General features: G+C 35.5%; 1 protein-coding gene across 1 annotated transcript in view; it reads right to left on the bottom strand.

Moving 5' to 3' along the window:
• LOC145260284 (trans-1,2-dihydrobenzene-1,2-diol dehydrogenase-like) overlaps window positions 1-23,035 on the bottom strand; it is a 139,124-nt gene that overhangs the window by 109,709 nt on the left and 6,380 nt on the right. Inside the window, exon 2 of the mRNA XM_080118127.1 lies at window positions 11,582-11,693. Within this exon, the coding sequence (XP_079974253.1) occupies window positions 11,582-11,693 (112 nt within the window). The remainder of the gene's footprint in view (window positions 1-11,581; window positions 11,694-23,035) is intronic.

Genomic DNA, 23,035 nt, shown 5'->3' on the forward strand with positions numbered 1-23,035 from the left:
GTGTCAAACATGAAAACAAAACTAAAATACATTTTTTTGACCTTTGAGGATCAAAATGTGTAAGATAGTAGGAACTAAGGATGCACCGATAAGCTGATTACCAATTAATTAGCTGATTATTAGGGCTAGGACAACAGCATATTCTTTTCATTGTTTGGACTCTCGAGTGTGTATCTGTTGATATCTTATATGTTTTTATATAGAGTGATGTGGTTCTCAGTTGATTAACTGTGTCTGTGTCGTATATATACTCGAGAGTCAAAAAAAATGAAAAGAATATGCTGCTGTCATAGCCCTACTGATTATTAATAAATTCTGTTTACACAAATGGTACTAATATTAATTTAATTATATTGTAAACAAAGATAAGTTAACTCCCTTTTTTGCTTGCCAGTGAAAATTCATGGAAGGGACGTGCAACATCTACACACTATTTACAAATAATAGGCATGCCGCATTGCTACTATCTAACCTTTTTCTACTGGGCTGAATTTGAGACAAAAATAGGTAAGCACATGGAACATTTCTCTCCTTTCGCTTCCTATCAAAAGCTGTACTAGCGGCAAAACGAACGTCTCTCTATTTTATGTGCTGTGTATTTTGGATTGTTTTACTCTTTTATTCATGTTGAATTCACCTATTCATAACAACCATCATCATCATCGTAATGAACGTTGAGGATTTGAGCCGTTATGAACACATGTTCAATTTAAAAACTGTACTAGCGGCAAAGCGAACGTCTTTAGTTTATGTGCTGTGTATTTTGGATTGTTTTACTCTTTTATTCATGTTGAATTCACCTATTCATAACAACCATCATCATCATCGTAATGAACGTTGAGGATTTGAGCCGTTATGAACACATGTTCAATTTAAAAACTGTACTAGCGGCAAAGCGAACGTCTTTAGTTTATGTGCTGTGTATTTCGGATTGTTTTACTCTTTTATTCATGTTGAATTCACCTATTCGTAACAACCATCATCATCATCGTAATGAACGTTGAGGATTTGAGCCGTTATGAACACATGTTCAATTTAAAAACTGTACTAGCGGCAAAGCGAACGTCTCTAGTTTATGTGCTGTGTATTTCGGATTGTTTTACTCTTTTATTCATGTTGAATTCACCTATTCGTAACAACCATCATCATCGTCATCATGAATGCTCCTTCATGTATATTCTACATGTACGTGTATGTGCATATGTATGTACATGTGTTTAGAGTACAATTCCTCAGCGTGAAAACTGAAAGATAGAGTAATAATTGTCTTTTGACAGTGATTTAAAGTACAAAATAATAAGTTTAATTTGATACAAATACAAGGCATGCTGCATTGCTACTATGTAACCTTTTTCTACTGAGCTGAATTTGAGACAAAAAAAAGGTAAGCACATGGAACATTTCTCTCCTTTCGCTTCCTATTGAATTAAACTTATTATTTTGTACTTTAAATCACTGTCAAAAGACAATTATTATTCTATCTTTCAGTTTTCACGCTGAAGAATTGTACAGTAACTGCGACCATGTGCAAACTGAAAATAAAGCAATCTTCATCACATATTTGTGTTTTTCATTTTTGGACCCATGTTACTATCACCAGGGCTCTATATTGCGAGTGACTGAAACAGTCGCATTTGAGAGTGATTTTTCAAAGTGTTGATTAGAAATAATGAAACGTTCATCTTTTAGCGATTGTGTTTCTTTCACTGACAATCTTCCAAAGCTCACTACGGAGTGAAAAATATCTTTTCAACATTTTTTTTTTAAATAAAAAGAACAAAGTTAAATTATTTAAACAATAAAAATTTAATAGAACAATATACTCTTTTTTTTAATGAAGCTGTTTAAAAAAAACATCTGAAGAAATTAGAATGTTTATACCTTCAAGTATCAAAATAAAATTTGTTGTATATTTAGAATTACACTTATTAAAAAAAATATGGAAAAGCTTTATTATGTACATAATCATCACAGAATGAAGATGTCATATTCCAAAAATCACGTTGGTTTGGCTAGTAACTTTTCTATTTGTCTAGTAAACGAAAATATTTAGTTAACAACCATGAACTATTATGGCAACCAGTTTCTGCTTGAAGTAATGTGATATCGATCCCAAGAAAAAGAATACAATATGTCTGCAAGTTATGCCCATCTATTATATGATGGGTTAGAAAATCAGCAAAATCTTTTACAACACTAATATGCTAAACAATCTTAGAAAAGCGCTAAAGTTGCATATGAAAAAAGAAAACGCAATTAATGTTCAAGGGATAGGCATTTCAGGAACAAGTGACAGTAACTATGAGCCTCCAGTGAAACATCAAACTACTGTTATATATGAAAGGGGACAGATCCCAGTAATTAGAGGAATGACGTAAATAAGTTTGAAAATAATATTTATTAAAAGGAAAAGGCTAGGCTTGAACCCAGTAATCAAAAGTTAAAAGTGAATACATATTGCTATTTAGATGCGCTCCCAGGAATTTAGTTAATTGCCATTATAATAGAAATAATTATAAAACAAAAGATAGGTCAGTTAGAAATAATAAACAATGGATTGAGGAATTTTCTTTGTGTTGCAAAGGCCTGTAATATGTAGAATCCACCTAAGGGACTCCCACATGGCTGAGCACGTATCTGACATTCTGACATCACAAAGAAAGATAGATTAATTATATTCAGTTAAGAGGGTTTGAAACGAGCCAGTTCAGTCAGAGTCAGGTTCGGGAGTTTAGTTTAGAACAGTCAGAGGAGGAAAGTTAGCTAAGCCCCTTTTGAAAGCAAACCCAGAAAGGGAGACAAGACAATGTAATTCTGTAAGGCATATGAATATCTGATCATCATCATCATCATAAGCAGGTGGAAGAAGAAATATCATCATGTAATTTGTAAGTCTTCATTTGTCATCTTTCAACTAAAAAAGTAATGGGTTTTTGTGATTTGTCTTTGTAAATGAACTTTTTGTAACACCCTTCAAGAGTGTTAACTGTTTTTCTCCCTATTTAATAGCCTGTCCTCCTTCTCAAAAGTGTTAACGGTATCTCCATCATAAATAATGAATCTTTCCCATGTTAAAAGAACTGTCTATGTCTCTTTTATCACACACACACACGTAAACACAATATCAAGAAAAAAAGAAAGAAAACAACAGAGAAAAAATGTACAACTTAAATGATTTGAAAAGATTTGACAAGAAAGCAAAGATAAATAAAAACATACACTTACACACGGAAAAAGAATGCAAATATAGAAAGTGTTAAAAAAAAAAAAAGAGAAGATATGCCGTGAAAGAAAAAAAAGCGACAGAAGAATAGGTAACCACAAAAACAACCAAATCATATCACACATGATAAAAATTTTAACGTAATTTCATTGATAAATATGACATTCCTTATAAGTGTTATTGTTTTGGAAAATGGTAACAAAAGTCAGGATTGTTTAAAATGTACTTTTAACTGTGTTCTGTTATTGTTAGGAATGAATGGACTCTTATTGCCAAAGAATTGAAAGGTATTTTTGTGAGTAATGTTGAATTTTTCAGCTGTCTGCTTCTGTTTTTTTTTTTTTTGACTTTCGAAAAAAAAGGGACAATATTGAAGTTGGGTTTATGTGGAGGTCCTGTGATGACATAAAAGTTTTGTGTTTAAGAGTTTTCAACAGAACTCTTTTTGTTGTTGCTTTCTTCAGAAAAAAAGGGGGACTGAAGATGTTATAGTTGAACTTTTCAAGTTTTGGGGGATTTTGTTAAAAAAAAAAATTGTTACTGTAAACTTTTATTATTAAACTGTATGCATGTCTGAATTGAAAACAAATATTGTAAAAAAATCTTTAATATGTATGTATAATGTATTGTAGTTTTGTTCTCAGGAATTCAATGCCGATAATTAAGCAGATAGAAATTAAATAAAAGTAAAAATTAAAACAATGATTTAGACAAATGGTGGTTGGCCTAGAAATAATTTAGAATTTTAAAGAAGGGACAAGAATAAAATTTATGTTCAAGTCGTTGGAAAATCTCGACACAATAAATTAAAAATGCAGACGGAAGACATGAAAGATCTTCAGAGACATAGATGACTTGCAAGTCAGCACAAGGGCAAATCACTCAGATTAATTGGAAGGGGAAAGTAAAATATGCTGTAAATACGTAACAAGAATAAAGATGTAACAAGATACCTTATAATTTTTTTTTTAGAGATGTATGAATGTGAGAATAAGCCTGATTTGGGATCTGATGAAAGAGAAAAGAAAAAATCGCAAACCGCTATAGTTAGCGATTTAGTGCGCAGTAGGATTTGGTACAGGGGAAGGAGGTTATTTAGTTAAGGGTGATATTTGCAATTTTTTTGTTGAGTTCTAAGTGTCTGAGCTAGGAGATCTGAGTGAGTCATTATGATTTTTTTCTTTTTTTAACATAGGAATCCCCACCTATCAAGGCTCAGAGGTCACTCAAGGATAAGGGTTAATGGGTATACATTAGTCAATAGAATTATAGCATAGTAAACATAAATAGTGGAAATTTTGTAAATTGGATTACTTAGGGGGAATGGTTCATCAAGAACTTGTATATGTTGGACTTGAAGACAATCAAATTGTAGTCAGCTGGAAAGCAGGCAATGCTCCACAGGTGTACAGTTATAAGAAAGAACCGTTGTTCATGAAACCTACGTTTCGGTTTAGGCCCAGATAAAGAGCATGGGAAATTATTGATAGTGGTTTAGGCTAGACGAGTGTTTTTCGTGAAAGTTTAGCAAAGGGGGAGGGAGCAAAGATTGAAGCTCAGACGAGCACTTGCCATGAAAATAACAATAAAGCTGAGACAGGCTTGCAACATCTCTTCTATGGGAAAGAGGTTGCAGGAAAGAGAAAAGAGCATTCCCTACTAAGCTACAAAGTCTATTTTGAACTCTGTCAAGGCAAGATAAGCTGCTTCTAACATTTCCTGCCCAGATGTGGCAACAGTACTCCATCATTGGCCATACCTGGCTTTTATAGAAGGTAGAGAATTGTATCAGGAGTGAGATATCCACTGGATCGATAGAAGGATCCTACCATTTTTCCAGCGACCTTGGCAACGGATTTGATATATGTGTTCCATTTCAGATCAGGAGTAAATGTCAAGCCCCCCAAAATATAAAAAAGTATCTCGCATAATTAGAAGCCAACCATGAAAATTTAAGTAAATGAGCTTTGCTGTACGTCCCAAAAGAAGTAAAGCTCTAATAGTAACACCCACGAGAAAGAAAGGGTCAGGACTCATCAGACGGGAAGTTATCGAGTTGGTAAAGAGGTAAAATGGGACCTCTATTGTTACAGCATAAGGATGGCTGGATTAAACAGCTGATATTGATCATAGGAGGTTCTACTCTACACCAAAATGAAATATGCCAGGAAGATTGGATGGAGATTCTGGTCTTAAAAATAATTAGAGAGTTAGTTGGAAAAGGACTGACCAAAGAAAAAAAGTTTTTTATGATGGTGTCTGTCGTTTTCTTTGTGTTGCAAAGGCGTGTGTGGAGACGTGTAATATATAGAATCCATATGAGGGACTCTCACATGGTTGAGCACATCTATGACGTCACAAAGAAAGATAGATTCAGTTAAGAGGATTTGAAATGAGTCAGAGTTGATTTTGGGAGTTGAGTTTGGAACAATCAGAAAGAAAGTTAGCTAAGCCCCTTTCAGAAGCAAACCAGAAAGGGAGACAAGACAATGTAATTCTGCAAGGCATACGAATACCTGATCATCATCATCATCATAAGCAGGTGGAAGAATAAATATCAGGTAATTTGTAAGCCTTCGTTTGTCATCTTTCAACCGAAAAGGTAATGTGTTTTTGTGATTCATTTTTGTAAATAAACTTTGTACAAAGTGTTAAGTGTATGTTCCCCTCTTTAATAGTCTATCCCCCTCCTCAAAAGTGTTAATGGTATTCCCATCATAAATAAGAAATCTATCCCGTGTTAAAAGAACTGGCTACGTCTCTATTTATATCAAGTTCCTATCATAAAAATCAACTGTGTACCATCTTTTAAAATGTCGTGATCTGTTCCGTTCTGTGTACCCTATTATATGTCATCCCCAATATGAAAATTCCACTACACAACACTATTATAGAATCAATATTGGCCAAGAAGAAAATATGGGATATTATTGACCACAGGTCATAAAAGATCCATTATTTGATAGAAGAAATGATTGATGTTAATATTCAACCACATTCTGTAACATCTGACGTTGAATTTAATACGCTTTTTGCATAACTTTCTACTGATGATAATGAAGCAAAATCAAAGTACACTTCTTCAAGCTCTGTTAAGGGTCAAGAGGATCAAAGTGAAAGCAAAACTGTATATCTTTCAAGCCTATTTGAGAAATTAGATTCAAATAAGCCTACAGTAACAAATCAAAACTTAGAGCAGGTAGAGACTGAGTTAAACCATGAGACTGCAACTACGTTAACAACCCCCAATGGGGACTTGTTCAAAAATTATCCAGTTATTGAGTCAATTTGAAGAAATCACCAAAGAAGCAATAGAACTTCAACCATATCAATGATAATATCTACAGTTTTAGCTCCAAGATTATTTCTATCAAAAGCTGTCTGATCTAATCTTTCTTACCACTGTTGAACAATCCAGTGACTCAATGGAAACAAGATTTCCACCCTATCTAAATGATAAAAACGCCTACTTTCCTAGATCCAAGATTTAAATTTAGATTTAAAAAAAGAAATGACATGAAAAACACAATTAAGAATTGAATTCTACATCTACTTTCTACTGATGATGAAGCAGAATCAGGATGCACTTCTTTAATTAGATCAAAGAGAAAGTAAAACTGCATCTCTTTCAAGTTTGATGAATTAGCTTCAAATAAGCCTAGAGCAGGTAAATGGCTGAGTTAAACTGGGAGACTGCAACTGCAAGTACAAAAGAAATAGAAAAAACACAATCTAAACACCAAAGAATAAATCCCTTATTCATAAGGGCACAAAACAACTTGACCATTATGTAGCTTTACCACTACTGACAAGATGGTCCAACACTCTGATCCCCATCTGGCATCAATTGAAATGAATAGCTCTCGTCTTGAGGAGGCCTCATGTTTTGACAAGCTTCTGAGCTTGACCTTTACTCCTGATCTTAAATGGAACACATACATTAAATCCGTTGCCAAGGCTGCAAGAAAAATGGTGGGATCCTTCTATCGATCCAGTAGATCGATCACTGATGATGCAATTCTCTATCTATATAGCCAGGTACATTCGAGGATGGACTACTGTTGCCACATTTGGGCAGGAGTTGCTAGAAAGGACTTATCCTGCCTTGATAGAGTTCAAAATAGACTTCGTAGCCTCGTAAGGGATGTCCTTTTCTCTTCCCTACAATCTCTATCTCACAGAAGAGATGTTGCGAGTTTGCTTTATTGTTATTTTCATGGCAAGTGCTCGGCTGTGCTCCAATCTATGCCCCCCCCCCTCGCCAAACTTTCACAAGAAACACCCGTCTAACAGAAAACACTATCACTAATTTCCCCCACTCTTTATCTGTGCCTAAACCTAAACGTAGATTCCATGAGCAAAGCTTCTTTCTTAGAACTGCATGCCTATGGAATTGTCTTCCATTTTCCTGCTTTCCTGTAGACTACAAAATGGTTGTCTTCAAGTCTAACGTAAACAAGTTTTTGATGAGCCGTTCCATATAAGTTAACAAATTTACCAAATTTCCATTACTAATGATTACTATATGACACTATTGGTGTCATGAATGCATGCAGCGAGGTGCATATTGCAGTGAGGGGGGGAGGGTGACCAGATGGGATAGAGGAAGAGAGGGCAGAAGAGGGGGTGTTGATGTCTGATTGGGACAAAACAGAAATGTCTATGGGATTTTGTCAGAAAGAGAAAAAAACAAATAATAATTTTTATCTCATTGTCGTTATATATCTGTTAACATGAAAGGTTGTTTTTAAAACCTCTGTTGAGAGGTATGAAGAGATCCAGAGATTCTTGGCTGATTAAGGCTGACAGCTTAGAATGGGGGTCAAGGAGAAAGGGTCGCTGCCAGGCATTGTTCGACCTGGGGTGATTAATCACTCCTAATTTGATAAGTAGAAACTTTAGTGCAAATGGGGGTTGAGGTTTGGGAGAGATAAGTTCAAAAGAGGAGGAGTAGAAATTAGGGGAACAGAGAGAGAGAGGTGTTGAGTGGACAAGACGAAGGATAGGCTCTAAGAGGAAGAAAGAAAGGGTGTTTGTAACCACTCTCTGAAGGAGAGGTGGGGAAAAGGGGTTGGATTTAGAAAAAGAAATTCTAAAAAGAGTAGAGTTGTAGCCAGCAAACTGAACGGCTGGGCTGGTCAAGCGCTCTCAATTTGGGAGCCCTCAGGGCTTGATGTTATGATGTTAACTAGCCTGTGTTAATGGGAAATCTGTGACTTTACTGGTCTGGTCTTACATCATTTCACTGCTATAGTCACTCACCTCAATTTAGACAGTAGCTGTTATGAAGTAATGAAATTAATAAATAGTTTGTTATTATTATAAACCGGAGTTCTGTTTATTCGTGGTAAGGACTCTTCATTTTGCAGCAAGCCGCAAGGACCAGCGGAGTGATTGATGTACCCGGAGACTACCTACACAGGGTAGGAGACGATTCGATCGAGAGGCAAAGCACCCCACCATGAAAACACAGTGGGTGAAGACGATCAACAGGCCAACTTGTGACAGGACAATGTACGATCGAAAGAACACCTGTCATATCGGGTGAAATCTGACGAGGTTAAGAACACCCGGTGTGGTTGGTGCAGTATCGGTCCTCGTTATAACTATATTGTCCAATTTCTACTGTACACTCTTTAATCTTATCCTCGAGTGGCCCTTTGGCCTTGATAAGTGGGGACGCCTATGTAAAAAAAAAAAAAAAAGAAAAAAAAAAGCATTTCATACGTTTCTGCAGCATTTTTATCAAGTTTAAAACAAAATTTTATTGCATATCGTCCTTCTAAAGTGCCCTCTTGTCCAAATTGCATTTTTGAAATTCACCAGCTTTTATAATCAGGCTTTAGTAGGATGTATTCAAATTCCTGCTGTAGCTGTTCATTTAAACCTGAACTCATAAAAATTGGTCAGTCATCTCATAACATGTATACTAATAACATACTGAATTTTTAAGAGTCTACAATAATTTTAAATGCCTGTACCAAAAAGGTCTGGAAAATTATTTAAGGCATCTTGTATCCCCTTTTTTCTCAAAATAAACCTTTCCCTATATTAAAGATCAACTTTGTGACGAAAAACTAAACAACGTGAGTTTATCATCTGTATTTGTTTGTTTGTAGCTGCCATGTGTATCCAAAGTCAACCAGTGTATCCTCAAAGGCGTTTTTGTTTTGCTTGTGGAGTCCTTGAAACCTAACTGATCTTAATGTATTCTTCACTCTATAATAAAGAGAACTGAGTACTTATTTCTAAATATATATCCATCCCATCACGCAAATGTGTGCTGGACGAAAGAATATATATTCAATATTAATTTAATATATCTCCTCCCACCCTATTCTTAAAAGAGATTTTTCCCTATATTAAAAATAGACCTGATGACTAAAAACACCAAGCAACTCGTGTTGATTATGTGTGTTGAAAGCCAACCAGTGTAGACCCGAAATTATCCTTTACATTTTGTTTATTTTCTGGGGTCCTTTAAACCAAATTGAACCTATCAGCTTTGATACTGTTGGCATAGCTGAATATATCAAAGTTTGATGAAAACCTGATGGAGAGCCTGCAAAGTTGATTTGGCCACATTGAGAGGAACAATTTTTTTATGCATAAATTTTTTATATATAAATGCAGAGTTTTAGTTGGCAGGCACGAGAAAACTTAGATCTAAACCATCAAAGATCTTCAGCAGTGAAATTTTAACAGAATGAATTTTAGAAATCACCAAGGCTGAGATTGCAGGAAAGGTCACAACGTAGATAAAGTGAAATAAGATGATAAACTGGATGATGGGGATGTTACCAGCATCTTTTGAGAGATTATTAAATCCATTCCTAGTAGAATATATTAATAGAATGTGTAAAGATGTTGTGTTCCAGACTCCAATCTCCTGCTTTCACATGATTATTTTGATGTTTAAAATTGACTTCAGTGCTTTATAGGTTGGTTATTTTTGAACAAGTTCAGCCTGATGATTATTGAATGCATACATTACATATTAGGGACAGTAGCAATTAAGTTAGCTAGTGTGAATTTTGACAAGGGTCACTATTAGTGCACATCAGGATAATCTTACTCTGCAAAAAGAATCATACCCAGAGATGGACGACATCAGGAGAAAACAGCAGAGGTTAAAACAAGATCGATAAAACAAAGTCGAATGCTGATAAATAACATCACGTTTTCAACCGAGAGAAAACTAATGCTTTCAGATCAGTTTTCTCTGAGAAGGCACGTGGACGAGATATGGCCCAATAATGTAAAATAATCTAAGGTAATTGTCACTTTGATGGCTGTCTGTCTGCATCATTCATTTCTTAATAAGTTTAAGAAGTGAAGAACTATATAACAGAACATTAGTCTCTTTCTCTATTTAGTCAATTCTCTGCAAGTAAATCCTCGAAGAAAACTCAGCAGACATCTGCCTGTGTTTTTTTTTTTGCATGAAAAGTTTTATTTATCTTAAACAGACAAGGCAATGCAAATACATGTAAATGTTTTTGTTTCGTTTGTTGATTGCTCATTATTGAAAACACAACACGTGCTTACAATTGTTTATTATGAATGATTTATGATATGCAATGTTGAAACAATAGCTAACTGAAAAGCGTGTCATAACATAGAAAAAACAGATCAACCGAAATCAATTTTTATAGGTGTTATGAATGGTGTGCAGAAGGGGATGGGGACGAGTACCCTGCACATCTAATCATATTCAAATAATCTCCTTTTCTTAGTTTTAGCACTAACATTCGATTCTTTATGGCATAAAATCAAGGAATTCATTCCAGGCATGAGAACTCTGCACATGATTAGCTAAAAATAGAAAAAGAAACCACAATGAATAATCATATTATTTGGATTCTGTTCTCATTTTAGGTGTCATTTTCACAATGTTTCGGTCAATGTAACCTTTCTCAGGTGTATCTTGTTGAACTTGGGAATATTTCTATTGAATTCAGGAATCCAACAAGAACCCATGGCGTAGTGGATAAAAAACTTGGTAAAATTCAGTTCTAAATTATACTCTTCTGGAGGTTGAAGGTTCAATCGTCAGTGTGAGTGATATTCAAAATCCAATTGCAAATTACTACCCAGTCATGGAACAAGAATATGCTATCCATGTGGATTAAATAAAGAGTTCCATTCGAAATTACGTGCAGATTCGCCGAGTTTGACAAAAAGATTCCCAAGTTTGAAAAGATACACCTGAAGAAGGTCGAAGGTCACACTGACTAAAACGTTGTGAAAATAACACTCAAGATGAGAATAGTAGTCCAAAGAATCCAAATAATATGACTAATCAATCCTCAAAAACTCCAAATCATAATACACAATAAAAATAAAGAAGATATTTACCAACAGTTTCTTCTTTGGCCATATCTTCATGGCAACCAAAGACTTTCGGTATTTTAAATTCATCAGCATATTTTTGGGCTTTCTCAATGTCTCGGTCTGCAATAGCTGCAATCTAAAAGATATACAATGAACATTTTTTAATCTCTAAAAAATATATTCAACATTAAGTAGCAGTGACACTAGAGATCCTTGTCACAGCTTGTTTGAAGGAAATGTTATTATATATTGATTCTCAGACAAAAGCTGAAATCAGCAGTTTCTTTTTTAACCAATTAAAGTATAAAAATAATGTTCAGTTCCCAAAATTGTGTACTATAAAAACCCAAACACGGCGTTTCTCTTTCTTCCAACATGTGGATGAGTCTTTAAAAGCTAATCTCAGCCCCTGGCCAAATGTTAGATGTTGGCCAGGCAATGCCGAAAAGTGTGCTAGTCATTGATTACTATAATTATTCAAGCCAAAAAGTTTTGCCAGCGAAAATATGTTTTAGGATAATCAAAATATTAAGAATGAATATTTATTTAGATTAATTTAGAAATGTAACTTAAAAAATGTTATCATAACAATTTAGTTGACAACGTAGAATAATGACATAAAAAGATCAGGTGATTATCTTAGTAATGTATACCAATGATGTGTCACGTGTTATATACAATATTATTCTGGGGTAGTTAACACCCCTATATTCATGATAATATGGATTCATCTGGCTCTATGTAAGAGCACACTTGCAGTTTAACCACTCATAGTGAACACCAAGACTCTTTCACCTTAATATTGTGACCCCCTAACCAGGACCACAACATTGGCAATGTATGGATTCGAAAAAAGAACCCACAAGGATCTCCTTTGGATAAGCAACCAACTTCTCAACGAAAAACAATACACATTTATTAATACTTATAAAAAAAAACAGAACAAAACAATGTCTGCAGCTAGTTGGAGAGTCCTTCACAGCACAAGATTTGTAATAATATATATTTTTTTTCATTGTTTATATTTTTTTTATGAAAACACAACAATGAAATTTTAATGAGGGAAGTGTCTCCCTTCTTATTGCCGAGTTTATTAAAATTGGAAAAAAAACAAACGTGTTAAAATAAGTTAAAACAGAAAATATTGGTGACTTTGTGTATGCTTTGAATAGCAACAGTGGCTTTTAATATTGGACTTAAGACAGGAGAACCATGAAATAGGTAAGGAGACAATTTTTTTGAAACTGGAAGTCACAAACCGGATGGACAAGTGCTTGCAATAGTGCATTGGAGGCTTTCTGAGTTTTATTTTTTTCAGTCATCACTTAAAGAATTTTCTCAAGACAATAACAGACAATATGATCTCAAAATTCTTTTTTATTTTGAACATTTGGAAGACTAAAAAAAAAAATAATGACGGAGGGGGAACAAACTGAACTTTTCTCAAGGTTAAAAGTCGAAAAAAAAAATAAATAAATAAAAGGAAAAATAATGATAATAATGATGGGGAAGGGGGGGCTGAAAGAGCCAATGTCAAATCAGGGCTGTAAATCGGTTCTGAAAATGGGAGATCGATTTACTAGAACGTTGTATGTGAAACTGAACCCCTTCTAAATCTTCAAATATTGATGTTTTCAATTTTCTTTATAATCTGGTAGCTTAGTGTCCACAGAAATAGTTGAAAAAAAGACAAAAAGGAAAAAAATGTAAAGGGGGTGTAAAAAATGTAAAGGGGGTGCTGATTGTTCAGGTGCACCTACATATTTAAAAAATATATTTTTTTACCCAAGTTGTACATGATTAAAACTAGAATTTTTTTTTAAATTATGTTTTTCATGTTCAAAATTATTTATTTACGATTATTTTATTTGTATTTTTAATTGTAAGTTGGAATTGTTTTCAAACAAAAGACAAAGCAAATATGCTCTTCTAATGTAAAAAAAAACTACTTGATCAATTTACATATTTAAAAAAAACGATTTGTTTTTTTTATAAACCAACCCTGTGTAGAAATCAAAATCTAATTCTTTTTGGTTTCAACGGCTTTTAATAATTAAAATTTAACATAAAATGAGACCCACTTCTTGGCAATGTAACCGTTAGCATTTTTTTCAAGTTTGGTGACTGGGTGGGGTAAGAACGGGAAATGGAGTAGGGTGAGATCATAAGTTCCAAACATTTCAAAAATATGTAGAAACACTCAAAACGTGTGTGTATAGGGGGGGGGGGGAGGTTCTAATTTTTTTTAAAGATTTGCTTTGAAAAAATCTCACCGTTAAATATTACTTAATCCGTTAATTATTATTTTCTGATATTTTTAAGGCTGTTAACACACAAAAAAAAATACTAGGGTTGACCTGTACAATGACCACTCTCTCCTTGTATTTTTTTTTTCAATTTTTTTCAACAGATTACACCCCTCTTATATAATAGACTTTTCATCTATAATATAAATCTCAAACGTCGATTTGTGTGTGTGAGAATGTGTGCATGTTTGTACAACGTCTCGCTAAAACTTTTGTCAGACACATTGGACCAATACCATTTGAAAGAGCCATCTGTCAGATGCATGTTATGTGAGAATTAGAAAAAAAATGGTCAGTTATTTAGTATTTTTTAAATTTTTTTTACATAGGCATCACCACTTATGAAGGCTAAGAGGCTACTCGAGGATAAGGGTTAAAGAGTGTACAGTAGAAATTATTACAATATAGTAACCGAAATATAGAAATAAAGTTTTAACTGAATAGAGAATCAGTAAAATTGTCTTCTCTAAACAACTTCTAAACGACTGCACATGTGAAGCATTTTTTTTTTTTGGATTGGTATAACTAAAAGATTTTCCAACGTAATTCTGAGATCAGCTTTGTGGCCCAGTGGATTAGGCGGTTACCTCCTAAGCCTTAGGGTTGTTTTGTAATCATGGCAGATGAACAATTTCCTTATTTCGACTTTTTTATCAGAGGTCTAAGTAAACTGAAGTTTTTATTTAAAAGAAACAAAAAGTTACAATCCAATGATGATAAACAAAAAACAAAACAGGGTTAAAAGATTTTAAAACTTTGTATTATTTATTTGCCATTTATCTTTTTTTTTTATCACAACAAAACATTTTTCTTTAATCGGCCTCCTTCGTTCTGACGACTACTACCTATAAACATGTGTAATGGAACTATTACATTTTCACCCAAAACAAGGCACATTGCCACTTTGTTGTAGGGGGCTACTATCAGGGATATAAGCATCAGGGGTACTGTGTAGGGAGTTGGGCAGCAAGATGTCGGTTCATGTTGCACTTGAACTTCTGCATGTCAGTACAGTTGGGGAAGCAGGGACCTAGAAGGGAATTCCAAAGTCTAGCTGTCCTGGAGAAGAAACTACTGGAGTAAAAGGCTTTCTTACATCTAGGGATCTCTACTGTGAAGGGGTGGGATTTAGCTGCTTGTTGGGTTTTTCGGGGGTATTTACGTCGAGGGGGTGCAAGTGCTTGCAGTTTTTCAGAGCATTCACCGTTAAGGTACTTGTAGAACAGGCAGAGGGACGCAACATTTCGTCGATGGGACAGAGGCTGAAGTTTAGATAACAGTTCAGGACCTATCAGGTTGGCGACGCTCTTTTGAACCTTGTCTAGGAGCGGGAGACTGGTGGCAGATGCACCAGCCCAAATATGACAACAATACTCCATACATGGGCGAATGGTGGCCTTATAGAGGTATAGGATACTGTCGGGCGTTAGTAGCTTTCTAGCACGGTAGAGAGAACCTACCTTCTTCGTAGCGGTCCTAGTGATACTCTCAATGTAATTGTTCCAACTCATGTTTCCTGAGAGCGTTAGGCTGAGGAGTTTAAAAGATGTACTTTCAGATAAAGAGTCATTGGCCATTGCTATTGGTGGTAGAAAAGGTTTCTTGTAATTATTGAAGGAAACGAGTTTAGTCTTGGCAGCATTGAATGTGTCCATCCATTGATGTTTCCATTCTCTTCTCCACAAGCCGGCAATATATTAAATCTATCTTTACACAAGAAAATTCCACCAACTAACCCGTTTCTCCCTTGTACACGCTACTAACAAAGATGACAAATAAAGTTGCTTTTGAATGTAGAATGAAATTCCATTTTGTTGTCTCTCATTCTATAAAATCAAAACTCATCATTTTTTTCAGTTAATATAAATTCTACTTTGTTATTTATAAAACTGAATTATTTTCAATTTGTTTTTAGTTGCAACAGACCGTAACGAGAAATCTTTCTAAGGCAGCATTAAAGAAGTTCGCTTAAGTGCTCAATATCCAGATAATAGCTTCTTATCTTCATATCCTTCTTCTAGTGGGGAGTTTTTCACGCATTTCTTTTTCTGGGCGATTATATTTTTGTGTTTTTATCCATTCATTCCTTATGGTCTCAACATATGTTTTAAAGGCAGTATTTTGTCATAAGTGCGTCATCGGGCAGACAACTAAAGAATTTCCTTTTTTCACCTCTTTTTCATCTTAGTGTTACATGTACGAGACTGGCTACTGTGGCTAATTTGTTTTTGTTAGCTTGCATGTGTATTCTCTATTTTCTTTTTTTTTTTAGGGGGTTGGTAAATTTTTTTTTTGTTTCTTTGCACTCACACAGGTACTTGATCAATTGAAACATTTTTTTTTAGGGCTGGGTTGCTCAATAACCTTATTATATCATCTCTCTGCACCCAGGCAATGCCAAGTACTCCCACTAGTATAATATATAAAAGGCAAAATGTGTGTGTGCGTCTCCCAAAAACTTTTGCCAGACACATCGGACCGTGACGAAATCAGTGTCATTAGAAAGATCGATCTCTCAGATGACAAATAAATTGGCCAAAAGATTAACTCTGTGCTGGTCAACTGTGCCGTTTTTCGCAAGAAGGAGTTAATTTTTGCATAGACATTTTTGCAAGATATCATATGCCTAGTGATCACAATGTATGTTTAAAAGACGTAATTTCGAAGGCCCGCGACGTCATAAGTTGCTGTGGGTAAAACAGCTAATGTGTTAGCTTTTTCATTTCCTTTTCCTCTTTCGCGTTACAGGTTCGAGCCTGCATACTGCGACTAATTGTTTTTTTGTGTTCGCACTGGTACTCGCGATTTTTTTGACTGAAACTTTTTTTTAGGGCTGGGTTGCTTAGTAGTTTTAGTATACCACCTTTCTACACCCAGGCAACACTGGGTAATCATGTTAGTTTAATCTAAGGACAATGATGTTAAGATCTTTGTTATCCAATGTATTCCGTATTGTTTTTGCTGGTCACCATATCTGTTTTCATAAGCATGTACATTCAATTTTTGCGTGTTTATACATTAATTCTATATACTCACTATTCCATAGCTATAACATAACTTTTTGTGTTTAGTTTTGTGGTGAACTTAGAAGGATTACTTATGGTTAGATTTCATAGTACACATGAGAAAGTTGTAAGTTTTGTGTTAAAGCGGGAATACTGCTTGTGTTCAAACTGGAGCAGCTTTACTGTCATCGCTGAAAACTGCAAGAAAGTGCTAGCAACTGCAGGATTGAGGAGTCAATTTCGCAAAATGTATAGCCTATGTAAAAAAAAAAAAAAGTGGTTTTGTTGAGAAAGATGACCCTGAAAAGGGCCGTTTTTAGTATGTAATAGTAGTTAAGAAAACTTTCTGTATTGGGATAGTCGTCAGTTGGTGGAGAGGTCGACCATCCCCATAGGCGGCCGCCACTCTGAGACCCACTGCCTGGATTGCATTGTCTTTATATGCGACAATGCGCGGACGTAGTTGTAGACATATCAGTTTTAGGCTTAAAGGAAAAAATGTTACCATTGTTGTGTTTTTATTTTGTGACTATATTTTAAGTTTGTGATGTTCAATCTTCAAATCACGCATCTGTCTGTCTGCAGTCAAACGTGATGTGTTTGTGGATATATTTGTGTCGAGTTTGTCACCTGCAGCATTTTTATAATTTTTCTATTATCCATTTTAAACTGTCGATCGAGGAATAATAATGCATGCTGTCCAATCGTCGGAGTAATATCAGCTGATTGTTCTATGACAATAACTTTTTGTCAATGTGTTACGGCATGACACAATGGAATTGTGTGCACTAAAATAAAAGGTCTGCGATAACATTGTTGTATCGTAATAGCTGTTTGAATATTAACTAATTGCACGTAAAGGCGCCATTTTCTATGTATGAATATTAACTAATTGCACGTAAAGGCGCCTTTTCTATGTCCAGCAAGCAGCCTTGTGTGCTATTTATTAGAAGGAAAGGGTAGTATTAATAGTTGATTAAGTGAAGAAGTGGTTTTTCTTGTTGAAACCGTGACGGTGGTTTAATCGCCAACCAGCAGACATGTCTGAAATCTGATGTGATTTCTAGATGTCGTATGAACCTACAATGTTGATGGGGCAAGGAATATATCGACACGTATTATTGGGCTTGCCTAAAATGTAGGAAAAGGAAAACTATTAGAGCAGAATCGTTCATTGAAGACAGCAAAATAAAGTTAAACATTTGGCGAACGTTTACAAAATTGACCCCCACCTCTAAATTCCAAAATTTATACTTTTTTTTTTCTTTTTTCACATTAATCTCATGAAAAAAAAAAAATTGTGTATGCATTGACTTCAATGTCCACCACAAAAACTGGCTTGGATTTTCTACTTACAGACGCAGCTGGTAGCACAACACATAGCTTCTCTATATCTCATTCCCTATCACAGATGGTTACGTTTCCAACCCGTTTCCCAAACCAGCAAGAACAACATGCATCACTTCTAAATCTGTTTCTGACCACAGTTCCCGATGACTGTAACGAATGTCCACAGCCCTCTTGGGAATGCCGATCATGCAGTGGTAATGGTTGAAATCGCTCTAAACTCTAGAGCCAAAACTGAAGAGCCAGTGCTCAAAACAACGAGATATTATAAAAGGGCTGACTGGGAAGCCATCAAGGACCTCATCAGGGACGCTCCATGGCAAAATATCTTTTCACTTCCTGCTGAACATTGCGCAAATGAGACCACTGAATGGTTCAAAGCGGCAATTGAAGCACATGTTCCCACACGCAAAATCTATAGCAAACCCCAATCTCCCCAATGGTTCACTTCAACTTGTGCAGCTGCCATAGCACAAAGGCAGCATGCATACCGCAAATTTAACTGACATAAGTCCAGTTCAAATAGACAGAAGTACATAGAAGCCAGAAATAACTGTAAGAAAGAAATAGCGACAGCTAAGAGAGAATTTACTGAAACCACCTAAAAACGCATCGAAGCACTGAAATTAGGAACCCGAGTCTTCTGGAAAATCTACAACAGTGTAGTAAATAATGAGCAATCAACAATTCTCCCACTATCCAACAATCATGAGGTTGTTTGCTCAGCAACTGAGAAGGCTAACATGCTTGCCAGACGGTTTGCCTCCAACTCCACACTGGACTCTGCTAACCACCCCCTCCCTGACTTTCCTTTGCAGACAGACGCTACACTAGATGATTTGAAAATCACCCCTGCTCAGCTGCATGCTATCATAAGAAAGCTTGACACTGTAAAAGCATGTGGACATGATCTCATCCCGGCTGTGCTATTAAAAAAGTGCACTGTCGAAGTAGCTCAAGTTGTCTCCAAACTTTACAACAAATACCTTAATGAATCTGGCTTTCCTGCCTGCTGGAAAACTGCTTCTGTAGTGCCAGTTTTCAAGAATTCTGGCGAAAGAACTGACCCAGTAAATTATTGCCCCATTAGCCTCCTCCCACTTTTCGCCAAAATATTTGAGACCATAATTAACCAAGCTCTAGTCCATCACCTTACAGATGCTAAACTTCTGACTGACCAACAATATGAATTTAGGCAAGCCTGATCCACAGCAGACATCCTAACTGTAATCTCAGAATGTATATACCAGTCACTGGACAAAGCAGGGGAGGGTAGAGCGGTAGCTCTAGATATATCTAAGGCTTTTGATAGGGTATGGCATGAGGGTCTTAAGAAAATCAGATCATACAGTATCACTGGAAGAATACATAACATAATTAGATCCTTCTTAGATAAGAGAAAAATCCAGGTTGTCCTTGACGATCGTACATCTAAACAATACGATATAAATGCGGGAGTGCCTCAGGGTCTATCCTTGGACCTCTGTTATTCCTAATATTCATAAATGACCTCCCTGACAAAATTGTCTGTGAGACGGGTATGTATGCTGACGACACCACGCTCTATAACAGACACGACAGGAAAACAAATGAACACATATCTAAAGAAATGGCAGAAACACTAGAGGAAGACCTCCGATCCCTAGTGGAATGGGGACAAAAATGGATGGTCACATTCAATGCTTCCAAGACTAAACTTGTTTCCTTCAATAATTACAAGAAACCTTCCCTACTGCCAATAGCAATGGTCAATGACTCTTTATCTGAAAGTACATCTTTTAAACTCCTCGGCCTAACGTTCCCAGGAAACATGAGTTGGAACAATTACATTGAGAACATTGCCAGGACCGCTGTGAAGAAGGTGGGTCTCTCTACCATGCTAGAAAGCTATTAACGCCTGAAAGTATCCTATACCTCTATAAGGCCACCATTCGCCCATGTATGGAGTATTGTTGTCATATTTGGGCTGGTGCATCTGCCACTAGTCTCCCGCTCCTAGACAAGGTTCAAAAGAGAGTCGCCAACCTGATAGGTCCTGAACTGTCATCTAAACTTCAGCCTCTGTCCCATCGACGAAATGTTGCATCCCTCTGCCCGTTCTACAAGTACTTTAACGGTGAATGCTCTGACGAACTGCAAGCACGTGCCCCCTCGGTGTAAATACTCCCGACAAACCCGACAAGCAGCTAAATCCCACCCCTTCACAGTAGAGATCCCTAGATATAAGAGAGCCTTTTACTCCAGTAGTTTCTTCCCCAGAACAGCTAGACTTTGGAATTCCCTTCAGAGTCCCTGCTTCCCCAACAGTACTGACATGCAGAAGTTCAAATGCAACGTGAACCAACATCTTGCTACCCAACTTCCTACATAGTACCCCAGATGCTTATGTCCCTGATAGTAGCCCCCTACAACAAAGTGGCAATGTGCCTTGTTTTGGGTGAAAATGTAATTTAAAAAAAAAAAAAAAAAAACTTGGTGTTATTCTTGGCTTCAGATAGTGTATTTTCTATGACAGAACCACATAATTAATGTAAATGTAGCAAAATTGGTGAATAAAAAGCATCTTATCATAAACATAATGAAATCTACAATCTATAATTGTCCTTCATGCATGATAAGAAAAACAATCTAGGAAGGTTATTTATGCCATTAAGTACTACTGAACCAATGAAATCCCGCTTATAATAAAGGACAGATAACCCGAATATTATTCACATCTCCTCTGCTTTAGCTTTATTTATTGGAAAGGAATTAGATACTCAAATTTCATATGAAATATCAGGCTGGTGTAAAAAAATGTTGCCGGTTGATAGAAGGAGCATTTTAATTTATTTTTTGCATATTATTATTATTATATGAATATATTAACATGAATAATTTATCATTTTTTCTTTCAAACATCATTCATATTTTTCGACAATATTCAATATTGACCCCAAAACAACCTTCTTCCTTCAACAGAAATAGAGTCATCTTCCATTATGATAATGCTCTTCTTCACGCAGCACTACTGATGAAAAAAATCTAAGAAAATTTGGTTAGGAAATTTTATCCCATCCTGCATTTTCTCCTAAACCAACTCCCTCGGATCATCACTAATTTCAAGAATTACAAAACTATTTAGATGGCTTTAGATTAACATCACGAGAAGAAATTGAACATGAATTAAATTCATATCTCACAAGCAAGGCATTTATAAGCTTATCGACAGATGAGATCAAGTTAGCAAAGAGGGTTACTGTTAGGAATAAAAAATTTTGAAAACATTTTCATTTTCAAGATAAAAGTTTAAATTGCCAAAAACTTTTGCACCAACTCAAAAGTTAGAATTCTTTTTAAAAAGAAATTGGAGAAACGAACATCATCTGAATCCTATAAGATGAATGAATGATGTTCGACGGAAACAACAGCAACAACTACAATAACAACAACTATAAAGACAACAACTACTATAACGACAACAACTACAATAACAACTACTATAATGACAACAAAAACAGCAACTACAACAGCAACAACTACAATAACAACAACTATAAAGACAACAACTACTATAACGACAACAACAGCAACAATTACAATAACAACTACTATAACGACAACAATAACAGCATCTACAACAGCAACGACAACAACAACTACTATAATGACAACAGCAACTACAACAACTACAACTACTATAACAACAACTACAATAACAACTACTATAGTAACAACTACAACAATTACTATAGCAACTACAACTACTATAACGACAACAACTACAACAACTACTATAACGACAACAACTACTATAATAACTACAACAGCAACCTAAATACTGTGCAAGCGAGGCATTTATAAGCTCATCGACAGATGGGATCAAGTTATAGAGAGTAAAGTTTGTTATTGTTATGAATAAAGATTTTCAATTTAATCAGCAAAAACTTTTGCAGCTAAACTTGTCTATTTGTTTGTTTCCTTTTTCTTTCTTACTTCTGCACACTAAACCAAAATTTTAAATCTATTTTTTTTATATTTACATCAAAACAAAAAGAATAAATAATTGTTTCAGCATTTTTGGAAACAAAATATAAATAAAGTTGTATGACGCATTGCAAACACTCCTTTAAAATAACATTTTAAGATTTAAAAAAAACAAAAAACCTTTTGATGACACTGGGTATTCTGCTATTATATTCCAAATTCCACATATCACATTCTATGTTAGTATACATTTTCAGCAATGTCATTCAATCTCGGGCAACACTGGGTATTCTGCTAGTATATACTTTTCACATATCTCATTCTATTCTAGGTGACGCTGGTTATTCTGCTAGTATACATTTTCAGCAATGTCATTCAACCCCGGGCAACGGCAGATATTTTGCTAGTATATATTTCCAGCTATGTTATTCAATCCCGGGCGTCGGCGGGTATTTTTCTAGTATATATTTACAGCAACGTCATTCAATCCCTGGTGACGCCAGGTATTCTGCTAGTAGATATTTCCAGCAACGTAATACCGGGCGATGTTGGGTACTCTGCTAGTATATATTTCCAGCAAGAGTATTCAATCCTGGGCTACGCCAGGTATTCTTCTAGTATATATTTCCACCTATTTTATCCAATCTATGACAACACCGGGTATTCTGCTAGTATATATTTCAACCTATCTAATCCAATCCCAGGCGACGCCAGGTATTCTGCTAGTATATATTTCCACCTCTCTCATCCAATCCCAGGCAACACCCTGTATTCTGCTAGTATATATTTCCACCTCTCTCATCGAATCCCGGGGCAATGCTGGGTATTATGCTAGTATATATTTCCAGCAATGT

The sequence above is a fragment of the Euprymna scolopes genome, chromosome 3 (assembly GCF_053919585.1).
Source record: "Euprymna scolopes isolate OS-2025 chromosome 3, ASM5391958v1, whole genome shotgun sequence".
NCBI classification, from domain to species: domain Eukaryota; kingdom Metazoa; phylum Mollusca; class Cephalopoda; order Sepiida; family Sepiolidae; genus Euprymna; species Euprymna scolopes.